Source organism: Macrobrachium nipponense, chromosome 26 (genome assembly GCF_015104395.2).
Source record: "Macrobrachium nipponense isolate FS-2020 chromosome 26, ASM1510439v2, whole genome shotgun sequence".
NCBI lineage: Eukaryota > Metazoa > Arthropoda > Malacostraca > Decapoda > Palaemonidae > Macrobrachium > Macrobrachium nipponense.
This window is the reverse complement of record NC_087215.1, coordinates 546,344-564,329: the sequence shown is the minus strand read 5'-3', so window position 1 is coordinate 564,329 and position 17,986 is coordinate 546,344. Positions and strand designations below refer to the sequence as shown.

The 17,986-nt window shown below is 34.5% G+C and overlaps 2 protein-coding genes across 9 annotated transcripts in view; one reads left to right on the top strand and one right to left on the bottom strand.

The window, feature by feature from the left end:
- LOC135199946 (nuclear transcription factor Y subunit alpha-like) overlaps positions 1–3,250 on the top strand; it is a 46,758-nt gene extending 43,508 nt beyond the window's left edge. For all 8 annotated transcript variants that reach the window (XR_010311155.1, XM_064228072.1, XM_064228071.1 and 5 more), the window contains one exon: positions 190–3,250. The gene's annotated coding sequence lies outside the window, so the exon portion shown is untranslated. The remainder of the gene's footprint in view (positions 1–189) is intronic.
- Positions 3,251–7,627: 4,377 nt separating this feature from the next.
- The window catches only part of LOC135199945 (protein draper-like), a 46,025-nt gene continuing 35,666 nt past the window's right edge, over positions 7,628–17,986 (bottom strand). Inside the window, 1 exon segment of the mRNA XM_064228064.1 lies at positions 7,628–12,358. Coding sequence (XP_064084134.1) covers positions 11,874–12,358 — 485 coding nt within the window. The 3' untranslated portion in view covers positions 7,628–11,873.

The following is a 17,986-nucleotide window of genomic DNA, read 5'->3' as shown; positions in this document are numbered from 1 at the left end:
TATTTTTCATTGAAATAGTTTCCAGCTTGAAAATATCTATATGGCAAGATTTTGGGAAATCAAGCAGAATAATTGGAGATTTAGGGTACCACTTAACAAGTTTGTTTTTTGGCTATCATTATAATGAAAATTGAAAAAGCTTCTTATGCACAGTGCATTACATTTGAATGTCTTTCTTTTTCCCCACAGAGATGCAACAAAAGCAACGATATTGTCCGTATTGTTTGTTTATAGGCATATGAAGTTGGTGTCTATTATTGCTCATGTTACTTTGACTCTTTAATGCATTCGCATCCCAGTTAATTTGGGAAGAACATTTTCCATTTCCTGTACTTTTCATGATTTGTCTATTACAAAGTAGAAATTTAATGCTGTAGACCAGTATTGTGTGAATTTTCTAACCGGTGAATCTGTCTGGAAATTTTAAAATTTTATATGTCAAATTATTCCATTGGGACACTTTTCAAAAGACCTCAACATTATTAGGAAAGTAATTTTTCATTTTCCAGTGAATACTAAGTCACTTCTAGGTTAGGTATGGTTATGCAGTCAATTCCATATTTATGTTGTTTTTTAACATGGTTTAAGTTTTAGTAATAGTTCACAATTGCTGAGACTTGCTGATGGAGTACCAGCTGCAGTTACTCTGTAAGGGTGATGTACTGCTGTGACTAGTGCCAGGCTTCCACTTCGCATGATTTCCATTTTATGTTTGTAAACATAAGTCTAAAAAAGTAATTTTATGTTGCAAACAAAGGTCTAATAAAGTAATTTTCAGCTTACTGATTGATCAAACCATTATGTCAAGACTACCAGGAGTGTCACTATAAGGCTGTTGTAATAGGAGGCTTAAGTCATTTTTAACTAGACTTCAGTGTGCCGTAAAATTAGGTTTTGGGAGATACTGATCTCGTAATTTGGCCTAATTTTTCAGAAGTATATAATGGTCTAGTTATTCTGGGGCACCTGGCTTTCAGTCTTATCATTCATTCATCCCACACATGGTGTACGGTAGTCTTGAATGTCTTGTAGATATAGCTGAATCATGAGTTGGAGGCATCCATTGCTTGTTGGATAGGCTACTTCCATGAGAACAGACAGTGGTCATGCAATCCAAAGCTGTATCATAGGCTTCTTCCTTGAGATCAGACTGTGGTCAGCAGTAACAAGACGTTGGCCCAGATTTTTTATATAGTTTGGTGTGGGGTTAACGGTTGTTTGTATTGTGCTTTTATTAACTGGCCATTGGAAGAAATTTTCTAGGTCATGCATAATTACAAAAACTGTCTTTTCAATTAGTTTTTACTTTGCAGTGCTTGAGGTTCAGGCTTTGCCACTATGTTCCTTTTCCCTCTGTAGCGTTGGTTATAGGCTGAAATGGACTTAAGTTGGTCTAATGTTTTGACCAGGCTTGTTGAAGTTATTAAATATTTTGACCAGATTACATTGCTAAATTTCAGTTTTTAAGGTGTGATCTGTCATAAAAAGATGAAATTGGATTTATTCAAATAAATTTCAAATTTATAAATAGGATAGACTTGAGAACATCTTAGATACTGACAGTTTTATAAAGGGATTTGTGCCAAGTACTCATACCTTCATCTTCTCTTGAATCATTGTGGAAAGTAGACTATCTTCATTTCTGGACTCTGGCTTGCCCTAGACAATTAGTTTTGCACTTAAAGGGCAAAGTTGGAGCAAGGTTAAATAAGCCAATAACTAAAGATTTGAAAAAACAGAAAGAATGAAGTAGTGAAGTCAGAGAACAATGTAGCTGGATAAGGGATAATGCCAAGATTGTGTTTACTTCAGCAAACAGTTACACCTTCGCTCTTTCTAGGGTGTCATTCAAGAGGAGTGTGGTATTGTACCTCTCCTTACATAAGCCACTATGATCATTCAGCGATCCCAGAATTCTACAGGTCATAACTGCCAATTTTATGTTATTGGTACTGCAACTAGAATTTCCAGCTGTGCTCCAGAGGTTGAAGAGAATGTGTAATTTTTCTGGCATGTAGCAATTCTTTTACTTAGCACTGGTTAAGTAGTTCACAACTGGTGTTTTTTATGACATACAGTGACTGGTCTGCAGTAAATTAGAGGTATTTTTGACACTACTGTAAGAGTTCCTGAGCATTGTACCATAACTATTCTTGTCCTATATGCAGAAAAAGTTTCTATGCTGAAATGATTTATTCAGTCCTTACAAACACAGCATAACACTAACTAGAGTATGTCTTTCAAAAGAGAGATTTATTGAAGCATTTCATTTAAGGCTCAGCCTTATTGTAATGTGGCCTTATGTCACTGAGGTATAGTTACTTTCTGCTATAAAGGGGATCCTATTGTTAAGACCGAAGGTTTGTCAGCTATGAAAAATACAAATTGGTTTAAAAATTTGTCCTTTTACAGTGAACTATGGTCTCTATATCAGATAGGTAATATACTTCAAATGGAAACATTCAAATTATTACTCTTGATTGTATATTTGTACAGTTGAATTTTTTATGCAAAATGGTGTATATTTTGATATTGAATTTAATGTTTGATAGCTTCATTGTAAGTAGTTTGTTGTACATGTACTTAAAAACACGAGTGTGTAGCTTGATTGCTTATTTCAACAGGATTTTTAATGCAAAATTGTTCAGATTGAGTGTAAATCAAATAAGAGCTTGTTTTGCAGGATTATCATTATTATTAAGAATGGGTGGTGCAAATGTATTAATTCAGATTTTGCAATTTATATTCTTTATATTGGTATTTAACTTATTAGTTTGTACAAGTACAAGCACTTCAAAATATCCAAATGTAATGTTGAAGTGAGCTTCTATGTTTTTTTATGATTGGATGTTAGTGTAGTTTGTCATTGCAACATGATTGTGGGTCATCTGACATACTGTAGTCTAATGAATTAAAATTTAAGTAAATGTTAAATCATGTATGACAGTTTATATTTTTGTTAATTGTAGACAAACTTGCAGTTTCTGTGCTGTCTTATCCATTGATAGAACAGTATCTGCTGAACTTGTTTTCATAGGTATGTTTTGTTATGCAAAAATGGCCCACTGTTTAAAACCATTTACAGCTCTGTAGGTCCAATTTTGTCTATTGGACTGGAAAAGTAATTTTAGAGAACTGTATTCAAAATTTGCAAGGTTCATTTTTTTCTGCAAGATGAGAAATTTTGACAGTCATGGTGTAGTTGCTGTTAATATTTTTTTATATAATAAATGTTACTTTACTGAAAGAATTTGCCGTAGAGTTATTTCACATATTTTTTTTATTACTTCACAAGGCATCCATAGGTGAGGAGAGAATTTTCAAGTGTTGGGTGGTTAGTGTGATTTTGCTCTCCCTATGGTAATAGCCCATTGATTCTTAGCAAGTGGATGGTTCTTGCAATCCCATTAAGGTACGAAGCTTCAGTCATGCTTTGCAAATGTGTTTGATCCCCATGTATATATACCATTTCTATCTCTTCTCAGACTTCATAGGGTGAGAGGCAGATTCCTTGAGGTATTATTCCAGCAGTTTACACCCCTCCTCTCATTACATAGACCAGTGGGTTAACAGTTAACTGACTGAAAATCCTTTCAGATTCTCCTAACTTGAAATGTTATAGTCTGTGTTATTGGTGCTTCTTTATGTTTTAATTTACATGTAATGAACATGTTTTTTTAAGTAATTTGAATTTTATTTGGGAACAAGGTAGTCAGCTGGTGGTAAGAGGGTGAGGGGGAGGGGAACCTCCCCTCCCTTGCCATCACCTAATTTTTATTTCTGGTATCATGGACTAAGCTTGGTCATTGAAGTAGGATTACAATTAAAAGGGTGGTGATTCTCCACAAGAAAGTCACATTGAGTAGGGGAGTGATGATACCTGTAACTTCCTGTATGGGCTATGGCAGGGATAGTGCAGGAAATAAAAATAAAAATTCATCAACTCCTCCAATCAGGATTATCAATAGAAGTATGTATGTTGGATCCCAGCACACGTGGGAATAAAAGGAAATGAAAATGCAGACTCAGGTGCCAAATCAGCCTGCACTATCCCTCCAACAATTACACATGCCCTAGTGTCAGACTGGATAACATCTGTTAAACCATTGATTTACCAGGATTGGTAAAGAGAATGGGCCTCAATGCCATCAACAAATAAACTTTAAAACATAAAAACTGAAGTGTATGCATGGAGGACATCCTCACAGGAAGAAAGATCAAAAGAGGTGATCCTAACAAGGCTCCGTATAGGACACAAAATTCTCGCATGGTCACTTAATGTCAACACCACATGCTGACCCAATAAAGTGTAACAGATGTCAAACACCCATGACAGTACAGCATTTGCTTATTTAGTGCCCAAATTAGACCCAGCAAAGATCTATTTATCCATGGAATTCAAATATTAAAAGTAGTCTTGCTGAAAGCAAAGATTTTTCAATTAATAACATCATAATTTTTTAAAATAAGACAGGTTTCTCAAATAGTCAATTTTTTATTTATTTTATTTTATTTTTGAAAATTTTTTTTTTCTTCTCAGGATTAATCCCTGAGAACCAGCCCGAGAAGAGTCTACTTGAGACTTGGAGGTCTGGAAAAACTAAGCCCTATTAATAATAATAATGGCAGGGATTGGCCACACAGTCTTGAGCCTGTGTGAGATGTGCTGGAAAAGTGGTACTCTGAACCACCGACCCCTACATCTGTCTTGACAAGTGACAGCAGGTGAAAGAGAGCCTGTCCTTCCCAGTTTATTGACATGCCACTATGGTCGTGTTGATGCTTGTCAGTGTTATGGAGTGGCCAGACACACTTCTTACTACTTGTAGGGCTAGCAGCATTGCTCCTAATTTCTCCAAAACTGTGTAGATGAGGTCATCCTCTGTCCATACACTTGAAGCTTACAGGCCACATAGGTTTGCACCACACCCCTCCTTGTATATATCTGAATGGAAGAATTTCAGGAGGTGGGGAGTTGAAGGGTACTCGTATAAGGTGGTTCCTGGTCCACCCGCTATGTAGTCCCTCCCTGACCTACCCCTCAAAACTGAGAAGGATCACTTGAGGTTGACCAGTGTTGCTTCTGTTGGCACTGAAGTGAACGTGGGGAATGAGCTTCTCCAGATATGAAAGGTGACCAAGGATTATGTGCCAATGCTGAAATAGTTGTTTCTGCTGCAACAGAAACTGTGCTAAACCTCCCCGAGCCTCTTAACACAGTCTAAAGGAAAGGTTACTGCCGTAAATACTTTGCCTCCTGATTGGGTGTGGGATTTGATTTTCCTCAGTTTATTACAATCCACAGGTTGTGAGAAAGTGAACTAGCCAGTCAGCAAAGAAATGCAGTAAATGAAACCAAGCCAACACCTTAGAGAACATGTGAAGGGCTGCTGCCAATCCAAAGCAGAATGCTTTTGACAGATAAACTATCCCATTGCAATAAATTGGAGGTGCTTTTTGGAGAAGGGATGGATGGGCACTTAAAGTAAGCATCCTACAGAGCCTTCAAAAGCATGAAGTCATCCTCTGTGTGAATTCAATATACTCTATGCTATTTCAATCTTGAGTTGAATTTATAAGAGAAACTTGTTCAAGGAACAAGTTTCTCTTAAGATGGTTATCTTGAGGCTTATAGCACATTTCTCTGCAACATCCCTTTCTAAGTTTCCTAGAGGGGAGCCACCTCCCAACACTGAACACAGGTGTGGCTAGAGTAGGAGAGCTCACAGTGGATTTGAGTCCCAGCTGTTGGTGTTTCTTATCCACCACCACTTTGGCCTTACTTTCATAAAGAGTAGGAGGTTCTCAGAACTGAACTGTTCTATAGCAAAAATCTGCTCTGATGAAAATTGTATCCAAATGAGAGACTCATATCTTAAATCATTGCTTCCAGTCACAATCATGTGAGGCAAAGTTAGGCTTTGAGGCAAAATAATAGGTTTTGTGGTGTGAGCAGACTGGTTCAGGTGAGAATGTATATTTTGCACCATGCAGCTTGAACAAATTGAGGGAAAAATGTTCAAATCACTTTCTCCCTGAAGAAATTTAGAGGGAAAAATTTTCAAATCGCTTGTTCCCCGAACAAGTTTGGAGGGGGGAAATGTTCAAATCACTTGCCTTGGGAGGAAGTTTGCAGTGAGCCAAATGATCTCTCCCTTTCAGCTTTGCCCAAATGGTTTCTAAAGTAGCAGCCTCAGGTCCTATATAGGTTCTCCAAGGCCAGAGTTGGAAAAAAATAACACACACACACACACACACACATTGCGCTCTGAATACAATTTTAAGTTAGTTCCAACCACAAAGTTGTGGTCTACATGCCTGTAGACTTTCATATGTTCAGCTGAAACTGACATAGAACCTACAGAGAAGCACTCATTTGCTATTGTTTATGTGCACATCAGTTGTCTTGGATGAACACTCAAGAGTGCTTGCACTATCATGTGCACATAGCTTTCCTTATTAATAGTAATCAAAATGTGGTAACTGTCCATGCACCAAACACTCCATAGCACATTCTTCGATCCAGGGATCATGCATGTGTATATAAGTAGTCCTGGATGCATCAGACACCACCTTTAGGTTCATACAATCATACATACAGGTTGATGCTACATCCAGCAGTATTGTACGTATGGCAGGGACCTGTGACATTTGAACCTTCTGTCTGCATGTGCAAGATTGAAAAGGTAGATGCTGACCTTCCCTTATTCACTTTAAGAGAAGTATGAACAGGGTAGGAGTCTGAGACAGCCCAGCCTGATTTAGGAAATATGTGAGAGACTGTTTCTGAGCATTATTATGGAACCTTATCTGCTGAGATGTCTCACCCACGTGAGTTAATGGTATTACAAAACCCCAAAGAAAAGTCTCGCTCAAGAGTCAAAACTTCTTGTAAGAGGCATCAAAGACCACCACCTCTTTTTCCCATGGAAGGAAGAAGCAACAGGAGAGGCTGAGGAGGAAGATATGCGATTGCATTTCTTCAGCTTACTCCATCCACAAGTCTTACTCTTCTCAGCTATATTAAAATTAATGTTGAGAAAGGAAACAGCATTGGACATTTATCTGCACACCTAACCAGTAGTATGAACTGGGGAAGAGTCTAGGGCAGTCATGTCTCAGAAGTAAATGAGGAGATGTGGGTTCAGGAGTATGCTCAGAGAAGTGTTTAGTCCAGTTGAACCTTCTGTGAGACTGCTTCCAAGATTTTTTCCCTGAAGTAATTGATAATGCTCATATGTACCTGGATCAGCATTGTCTGAGAGTGCAGGATGGTTGCCTACCCTGCAGTGGTACAGTAAATATAAAGCAGTTGAATGCATGCTTACATGGTTTACACCTTTTATTCTTCACTGTTCTTGTTCAAATCTGTTGAACAAAAAATACAAATGCTGTACATTACATGAAAATGGTGACAGAAGTTTCAATTTGGCAGTCTGCAATTCAACAAGCCTTCACTTAATGTCTTCACATGGTTGTTTCCCAAAACTTCCCACAAGCAGTTAACTTTCATGTTACAGAGTTTCAAAGACTAATTTCATCTCGCACGAAGGATACTCCTACATAAGAGGGCTGCTTTGTATTTTTTCGAGGAACAAATTATGCTATGGTAGAAAAAAAGATGGAATATTAAGTTTCCATTTTATTTATGGTAATTTATCATTTTCATACAAATCATAACTGAGCAGTAGTAAACATTCAAGAATGGCCAAACACTAAACATGTTTTAGTCAAGATATAAAGAAACTTTGTCAACTTACATCAACTTACTGTACATAATAAAAATCCCAGCAATGCTTTCAAGTTCAAGAGGGGGCCAACTCACTCCCTCGACAATACAGTATAACCTGTACATAGCTTGTGGATGACCATTCTTAACTGCCTATGACTATGTATAAAGTGATGGAACACTGGGAGGAGGGGTTACTCCACCCAACCCTGACTTGGCTTGTGACTAGCCATCCTAAATTTTCATGACTACCATCTATCCTCAAAAAGTTTCCTTGAAATAGAATTATGGAAACAAGTGGAAAATGTAAAAAAGATTTACATCACATTCTGAATTATATTTTTGGAGGGTATTACTCTCATATCATAAGACCCCAACATTTTATTATATGACAACTTCAGTCAATAATTCTTATAGAATACCATATTTCATTCATTCAAATTTCGTGCTGTAAAATATACTACAAAATTTATAAGCAATGACTAAACTCATAGCTAAGCATGAAGTTTATACGTCATCTCTAAATGATATGATAAATATATACAAAAGGTTGTGAACAAAATACAAAGCTTGATTATAAAATACTTATAATAACTATACAGTAATACAAACGTTTCAACTGTACAATAGTAAAAGAAACTTGTAGAAGTGAAGCAGAATAAGCTAAAAGCTAAGGTATAAGGACTTTTAAAATTAGATACACTTCATGCATATTAAATTTCTTCCATGACAAAACAAAAGCCTAAATTCAGAGTATTGAAATTCTTTAAAATATCTTATCAAAATAGTACACAAGGGTATGCATCAAGCCTGAAAGTTGTATAACATTTTAGCTTGGAAAGGTGACCAGAATTTTGAAAAGAATGCTTAACTTGAGTTGAATATCACTTTCATTCAGATGGAATTTCATTAAAGATAAATTTACAGTTCTAACAATTACTCATTACCCTATGGTCTTGCCCACCATTCACTGAAAGTGTCAAGTGTATGTAAAATAATTTTAAATTTTTCAGTAAGCCCACCCCACCCCCCAAAAAAAAAATCCTAGCATACCTTACCCAGAAGTTATGTCAAAAGAGCTGAAACTATTATCCCCCAAAAATGAAAAAAATGAAAAAAAATATTCCTGACCATTTCCTTCTCAACACACCTTACACTGGTGGTCTTGCTCCTTAACATGTGCGGTTCATCTCAACATCTACAAGCCATATGAAACAAAACTGTTCACACTAACAGTACGGTATATGTCGATTCTGTGTAGGCACTTGGTATTGAAGAAATAAAAATGTCTAACAAACACCTGTTACATATGGAAGTCACACATTCAAGACCACACATAATATCCTAGGCATTATTAACTGGTGAAAATCTGAAGACTGAAGGGAATACAAAATAATGATGACCTTCGATTCTCGCCCGATTTTGTGCACATAAACACTGGAGCACTGTAGCTTCCAAGTAATTTTGCATGTATCCATAAAGACCTATAATTTCAGAGGAAATGTTCTCGGTTGAATACATAACTAGCATTCAAAATAGGTGACTGAAGAAATGAGCAAAGATGATGAAATGGTACTTGAACCTCATCATATATTATGAGTAAGTCACTGTATCCATCAATGGTAAAAAGACAGTAAATATGCCATTAATAATTGTTGCTATCAAGGTACTCAAGAAAGTCTTATGATGTTGGCAAGATTAAGTCCTCAAAAATACAAAAGCCTCGAGTGACTATTTTACATTAGCCAATTAAGGCTTGAATTGTGATTCCCTTGACAATAACCATATTTCTAATAGACTGTACTCTTTAGGATATGTTTCACTAAAAAGGGAACAAGTTAGTCAAGAATGCTACACAACTCGATAATCCATAAATATTCAAGTGAAAAATCCAAATTATTTAACAGATATCAGTACCTTATTAAGCTGGCATTTCTGAAAACCTGAAATTTTTACATAATTAAGTGCACCACTTCCATATTTTTTTCATGTTCTCAAAATATCTGATCATCACACACACACACACTTCAGCATTTTCACTTAGTGGTGCTACCCACCCAGTGCTTATGTAGATTGAACATTTATCCTTCTTTTCTTTATAACTTTCAGCACTCATGATGCTACAAGTGTTATGGTTAACAGTTCTGTACAAATGAAATAAAACAGTAGATAAAAGATTCACAGTGAACACAGATACATTATTTCACAATATATCTGAAAATTGGTGAAAACAATTTTTTTTAAATATCAAGAAATACTGTATATAATAAACAATGTTACCTTTGTAAATACTAAGCTTCAACAGAAATTACCTCCATCATGCTTTTACTTCACTCCAAATTCTTAACACTCACTCCACATTTATGAATTAAATCATGACCTGTAACATACTAAGTTTGCACCCTAAAAATTTTTATGAAATCAACATCTACAAAAATTCAGTTAAATCTCCAAATCACCTTAAAATTTAAAAAATAATTATATAAATGCAGGCAAATAAAAACTCCTTAAATTAACATGAAAGTTACAAGGCTTCCTCCTCTCCTGAACAAAGAGCAGTAGGGTCTAAAAAGGAATAAAAAAAAAAAAGTGGTCTCAAGATTTCAGTCCAGAATAATCAAAGGATAAAATAATCAAGAACAGAATTAGAATCAGTACTCAAGTCGTTAAATTCCTGCATAAGCTGCTCAACACAAGGAATAAATGTTTTGTGCTATCTACAGGATGGGTTATCACATTAACTTGTGTACAATGACTGTCTATTCCTGCAATGAAAATAAAACTAATTTATGGTAATAAGGATTTGGGAAAAGTACTGCCCAGACAATGTAAGTTTACGCAATTAAAAAGTTTACAAATTCTGATTGAGTTTGGGTAGCACCCTCAGCTTATAATAGATATCAGACTGTGAATTGGCTGTATAAAAACAAATGTGCTGAGCTTAAAACTCATTAACATACATAATCATTTACTTTGTAATATGAACAACAAATAAAATGGCTAAAAAATCTTTATGAATAAAAAATTTAAAACGGTTAAAAAATGTCATTAATATGAAGCAGAACACAAAAGCAGAGTATTGTATCATTCCAAAACCTGTAGTAGAATGAAAATAGTAATGTATCTCTGCCACACAAAGAAAAAATTGAAAAGCCACTGAAAAATGCTACCAAGAGAATAAAATAATGGCATTAGAAAGGAAAGGAGGAAGATGACTAATAAAACTGGCTCATTTATGTCCACAGATGAGAAATTTAGCAACCAATATTAAAACATAAAATTGGCACAATGGTGATAGTGAGTTTTGTATTTATGACATTCTAATTTTCACTAAAATTTCTGCAAAGTATCAAGAATGAAAATATTTGTTATTAAAAAAAAATCTCAACTAAATCTACTTGAAATTTTGTTCACAAGAGATCAGTCATCCAGGTTCACCACATCAAGGTCTATCTGATATGAGAAATGCAGATGTTTACATTTTATTTTAAGAAATCCACTTTCATACCAAAAAAATAACACCATTTTGTATGACGCCACTAACATCCTTCATCCTACTAAAAACTCCCGGTCACACATTAGCCATCACTAACACACTTTTAGTTTTTAAAAGTTGACAATGCCCATAAATGCATTCTTTTCTTGTCATAAAATTTATAAATCCTCCCCCAGTATTGTCTACACAACCAATTATGGATGGACCTCTACTTTATCAATAATAGTTATCACTGCAAAACTTGTGCACTAAAAATAATATACGAATCTGTACATGGAACTGCACAAGTGTGTCTTTTCCGTAATTTGTTATATGATAACAATTAAATTCACCAGATGAATAGGAGAAGCCCACATTCACTACAAGCAACTTCTTCGCTAATCAAGAGAGTATGTATAACATGATTAGCGTTTGTCTTTGAAGGTGCACTGCTCTCTCATCAAACCTGAAAACTTTTAAGTGTGCAAATTTTCCATTTGTAATACCTTCCCATTTTAATTTAGCATACCTTCTTTGAAAACACACTTAGTCTCTCATAGGAGTTTATCTAACCATTCATTTGATTTTTCAATGAGTTCAGGAAAAAACACTGACCAGGCACTCAAGTGGAGGAATTTCTTCACACCATTGTAACCTACACTGACTGATTTACAAGTTATCATCAGGGGATAAAGCCTTTGTTTCAACAGCACTATTGACACTGTCATCCGAGTCTTCAAGCACTGATGTTCCCGTGACATTGAAATCATCTTCAAATTTCGCATAAGCACCACGTTTACCAGAGTCCACAGAAACATCTAAATTATTGACTTTGACTCTTGCATACTCATCATCACTAGCAGAGGGTTGAAGGTTACATACTTTAGGCACTCCGTCAATGCCGTTGCAAGCTAATCGACTGTACTCATCATTGTGAGGACCATCTAGCCTGGATATATTTAAATCATTTGATGATGCAGCAGGCGAGTGCCCCTGTTGATGCTTATAGGTTTCATGTGCTGATGGCTCATTGCTTGGTGCAGGGTCATTACTTAGTTGGTCAGCTGATCGACGTAGCTGTGATGCCATTGTGTAGTAATGTGGCTTCACCTCCCCAACTGGACGTGAATATGTTAGATGATCATATTCACTCTCTGCCAAAGACAAACAAAAAGTAAAATAGTTATTCCATGGAGATCAAATTATCAATTAATATAATGACAGAAGCAATATTCTGACAAGTTTTGTTTTAAAGTTTTTCAGTTAAATATAAAAACATCTGAAAAATCTTTAAAAGCCACAACATTCATCATACACATTTTCCTTTTTGTGAACAACGAAGCCATGCATGCTGGAAGAATCAAAAGAAAACTCTCAGCTTGATACAATAATGAAGAGAATTATAAATGAAAAAATAAATTTAACACTGTCACAGATGAAAAAGATCAAAATAAAACAACAAAATCTTTAACATCCTTAGTATATGTGCTAGTAAGTTACAATAAAAGCCAGTTATCATTCAAGAAAACATGAAACATTTTATATATGATTATTTGGTAATAAGCAAATAAGAAAAAATTACAGATGTGTGGGAACTCTCTGAGGCGAAAGAAAACTTACTAGAAATGATGTTATGCCGAGTTCAATTTGATCACAATTACTCCAGGTATAAATCTGACTATAATTCTGACTAACTATTTTTGTGTTGTCCTACCACCTACGTAGTAGTACTACAATAAAATTTCATACTTAATACTAATTGAACTGGAAAATTGCAGTAGCAGACAATAAAGCACCATTAGATAGTCTTCTCTAAGAGTTACTGACTAGATGTAGGTCATACTAACAATCAGAGTTATTTTGGAAAGAGCCTAAAGAGGTGAGCATGCTGCACTGGCAATGTTACAAATCCTTAGAAAATTTTTATCCACTTCACAGTTCCATTGCCACTGAATCTTTATCTATTGGGGACTCATGTCTGCTTGCCAAAAGATGGATAGCAGTTAATGAATTATCATACCAGCCTAATCAAAACCTGTACTAGTATTTTAGTTCTCTGCACAGAAAAAACGTATTGAAAATATTAAAATTTTTTTAGTATGAGTATGTACTGGGCACTGCCTACAATTTGCCTTATGGGCTGTACACATATAACAAAAGGTACAAAGTCTAGATTGCATGTCACATTCCCATAATCTGTCATCCAGTGTCTGAGAGAAGGAAATTTAGGAAAACCAAATTGCTTTTACGGTACAGATGAAAATCCTCATCGCATAAGAGAACCATTATTCTGAAGCTTAGTTGGTAATATGGTTTTGAAAAACCATACATCAAGTACGTAGATCACTCTGTCATTACCGAAATAACTGCAAGGTTAGCCACAGCTAAAGTAAAAGCAAGATAATTTCACATGATGCTGTTACAGGTATGACATAATAAACAAAAGACTGTAGTGGATGGAAAAATTTTTTTTTTTACCTGACTTCGGTGAGGGAAAACCGAATAGCGCTTGCTATCAAATATTTTTATACAAGTAAATATAATCCCCTTGTGCTGTAGCAAATGCCAAGGAGCTAAATATGCTGTTGAAGAGGCTTCGGTGTATGAGTAACGAAAGTGGATGTATGTACGTATATCTACATAAACCTTGGCTTTCACTGGGGCTAGACTACAGAGGCTTCTGATATAGTGGGTATAAGATTAATTAGATTTTATATAATAATTTAGAACCTAGTAAGCACTTCAGAACCGAATGAACAGAATGAAAATTTTATTAAATTTCTAACATTTTACAGACTTTGTATCCAACATCTGTCCATGTGTACTGGGTAAAACTCGCAAAGTAAAATGGTAAAGGAGTAACCAAAATATAATTGGAAAAGCTAAACATAAGGATTTCTTAAGTGTCTGATATTTTGTTTTTCTTATAAATAATACAATTAGGTTTCCATGCTAGTAAATTCATGATAGTTAGGAGTATTCACCTTTTACAGATTATTACCCCCTTTCTACCTTTGTTCCCACTTCTTTCTTTCCATCCCTTTGAATGTTTTATTAATTTACTGCTCTTACTGATCATAAATCTTTCTAGTAAATTTCTATTCTAAAGACTAAATGTTCCTTAAAAAAAAAAAAAATTACAATTCTTACCCACTTTCTACTGCCCTCTTAACTTATATCGTTTTACACTAAACTTATCATTCCAAGGCATTTTAATTTTATGAAGTCCTTATACTACATATTGCTTTGCACATCGATGAAAAGTCTCATAGAGAGATTTCCAATAATTACACGGACCAAGAGATACATTTTCAAAACTATTAATTCAATTTCAGAAAAGGAGGGAGTTGGAAAATGGTCCACTTTGTCCAAAACATGAAAATAAATCAAACTTGAGTACTCTGTAGCAGAAAACAATAAATAATTAAAGTTGATGTACTATATATATAATCAGAAAGCAATAAGCCACTGAAGCCGAAGTACTTTGAAATACAAAACAACAAATCAAATAATACTGAAGTCCTCTGTGGTAGAAAACATATCTGTAGTACAACAAAAAAATAGTAAAACTCAAGCACTTTGCTGTTGAAAGCATAGAACATGCAGACATTATAAATAAAAACAGTGAGTAAAAGTGAAATACTCTGTTGTAAATAAATAGAAAATAGTACAACTGAAGTACTTTGTATACAAAACCAAAAAAACAAGCAAAATCTGAGCACTGTTAAAGGAAAACAAAGAGTTAAAAACAAGAATTCTGTAAAACCAAAATTATAAAGTGATAATATTCAGAAATAATAAAAGGAGTAAACCAAAGTACGTACTGTACTTTTTAGTACAGGAATATCGAATAATCTGAGAGAGAATTCTTAAACTTGCAATGAAACCTGAGAAAATGCTAAATCAATACCTGTGTATATGGAATGACTAAGACTGTGATGTGGAAATATTTGAACACACTGGTCAAGCTTACACAGAATTACACATTTGAAAAATACCATTTATAAAGATTAAACTTGCATACAGAATGCTATTATGTTTAAAAATTGAAACATAAATAAACAAATTTGAAAATATCAAAAATGACAAAGCATTAACAACTCAGAAAATGTATTCATATCTAAGTTTAAACACTGATATTGTTCAAAAGTATTTGAGGGGTAAATTCTTAATTTTTTCCTTTCCTGGGTATGGCATTTGACAACATGCTTATTAAATATTTGATAAAAATTTCTTGTAGCTTTGTAATTACAGGGGAATGTTCCTCCAACTCCAAAAAACTGGAGCATACAATGCACCCATTTATTAGGGTAATTTTAAACATTTTATCTGGGACAATACCTTCATAATTCATTAATAACACTAAAGCCGATCAGTCGCTCTACAACCTGATTAAGGTAACCCTATGATATAACAACCCCAGTCAAGTTCCTTTTTAAAAATATCTAATCCTACGGGCCAGCCCTAGGAGAGCTGTTAATCAGCTCAGTGGTCTGGTAAAACTAAGATATACTTAGGTAACTTTTCCTTCAAACAGATGCCTGTATTACAAAATACAGTGCAACTTTAGGCAGCTACTCCACTGTTTGTCTAGCAGTCTTATAAAAATTTCATACAACAGGCTTAGATAATTTTGACAAAATAATTTTTTATGGGCGGATAATTTTCAACTTTGATTTCTTTCTAGTTCTTAGACATTCTATCAAGGACCTTCCATTGCAATTTCATTCACAAAGAGCAATTAGTATCGAATTTGGAGGCATTCAGTTTTTTAATAGGTTGTTGGTGGTGCTGAAACTGATGTACATAATGTCCTTTATTCATACCCTTATGAAAGATTTTTTTCCAGAAACAGAATGGCCCTCTTGAGAGAGAGAGAGAGAGAGAGAGAGAGAGAGAGAGAGAGAGAGAGAGAGAGAGAGAGAGAGAGAGAGAGAGAGAGAGAGAGAGAATTTACTGTAAACAACATAAATGTCAATCATTTATGTCACAAAGCTCTGATAATTAACCTTTTAAAAAGTTTTTGAATGGTACATCTGGGGCTTAGTGGGATTAACCTGTGTCAGAGAAATGAGAAAAATCTGTACTCTTTACTTCAATTATATCAGTACCATCCCATAAATATCAGTGCTTTTTGTGAACATAACCCTATAACAAACAAGATAAAGTTATTTTGAAATAGAGATTACTTTTGTTTATAGTACATAGCAGTAGTAATAATAGTAATAGTAGTACTTCTCATTATAAATAAATCCCTTGTAAATGTGTCAACTATGAGACTAAGAAAAACAATCATGCGTGCTATGTAATGTTTTTGTGTAAATTACTTAAAAGTTTTAGATACAATATAAAGCTACTGCATACCTGCTGTAAATTCAGAATTCACAGTCAAATGCTGTATGAAACGAACATGGATACTAAATCAGTTCAAAATTCACACAACTTCCTGTACTACTAAAGTTCAATACATAATTTTCTATAAATATTTTTGCTATATCAAAATAATAAATATATACTATAATGGTTGGCAATTTACCAAAAGCATTCTTACTCCAATTTGGAAAATAACTGGAGCTACTGATATTTTCAAAGTACATAGCCAAGCCGAATAAGCATATTTTAAGCAAAAAATTAACTTTGCATTTTAAAAAATCTGTTTGGCAACGCAAAATAGAACACCTGAGGAAAAGCCTTTGGAAATGAAGATATACTTTTGGGTGTCTATAAGGTTATCTGTTTTGTCAATGTAATAATGCGCAACAATTCAAAACAATAATTGTCTAAATATCTGGAACATTTATCGCACATGAATCATGCATGTAAAAAAAATGATGCAGCCTAATAAAGAAGCAGAACCGTGCTCTTACACATATGAGAAAGCCCATATAAAATTGGCTAGAATATATTTGACAACCAAGGTGGTTATCCCTTTACTATATCAAAGGAACGAACAATAACTAAGTTCTACTCCATATATAGTATTGTTCACTAGCAACATAAAGAGATGAAAAATTTGTTTAAACCAATTACCCGAACACAGGAACGGAGATTTGCGAAAGTCTTGACTAAGATACAGCGCCAATTAATATGCGCCAAGTTTACACGAACCACTTCTTCTGAATATTGTAAAAACTGCTCAAAGAGCAGTAAATACCGGGATGAGGCCAGTGCAGAGGGTAAAGAATGAGAAAAGAAGAAAAAAGGAAGAAGATGAGCAAATTACAATTACTGTAACTCAAAGGGTAATTCTTGAAAAAAAAAAACACAAGACACAGTGGACAAGCAATGTATCATAAAACTGCTCATTACACTATCAGATTTATAAAACCTTTAAACTTTGTACCACACACATCCTTGGCTAAAAATACAATATATTGTATTATAGAGGGAATGTCAAATGTAGAAAAACAAATTTCTGCAGCTGAAGTAAAAATTAAATTTAAGAACAACAAACACACAATTTATACGTAAATACCTATGTAATGAGCAGAATTGATGAGACCACTTTTGGTAACATACAGCAATAAGAAATCTTAGCCATCACTAGAAAAGCAACTGTTCCCATTGATATTGTTATAGTATAACTAGAGACCAGATCAACGACTCAAATTGCACAATGGTAAATTAAAAAGAACATTTTTATTTTAGTTTCTCCTTTGAAAACAACCTAGCCTATATGAGGTCTATCACTGATTCCTTAACATTAATACTACTTATTCTATTGCAAATGCATATGCAGAGGAAGATGTAGAAGTGAAAAACTTACATTAATTTAAAACTGA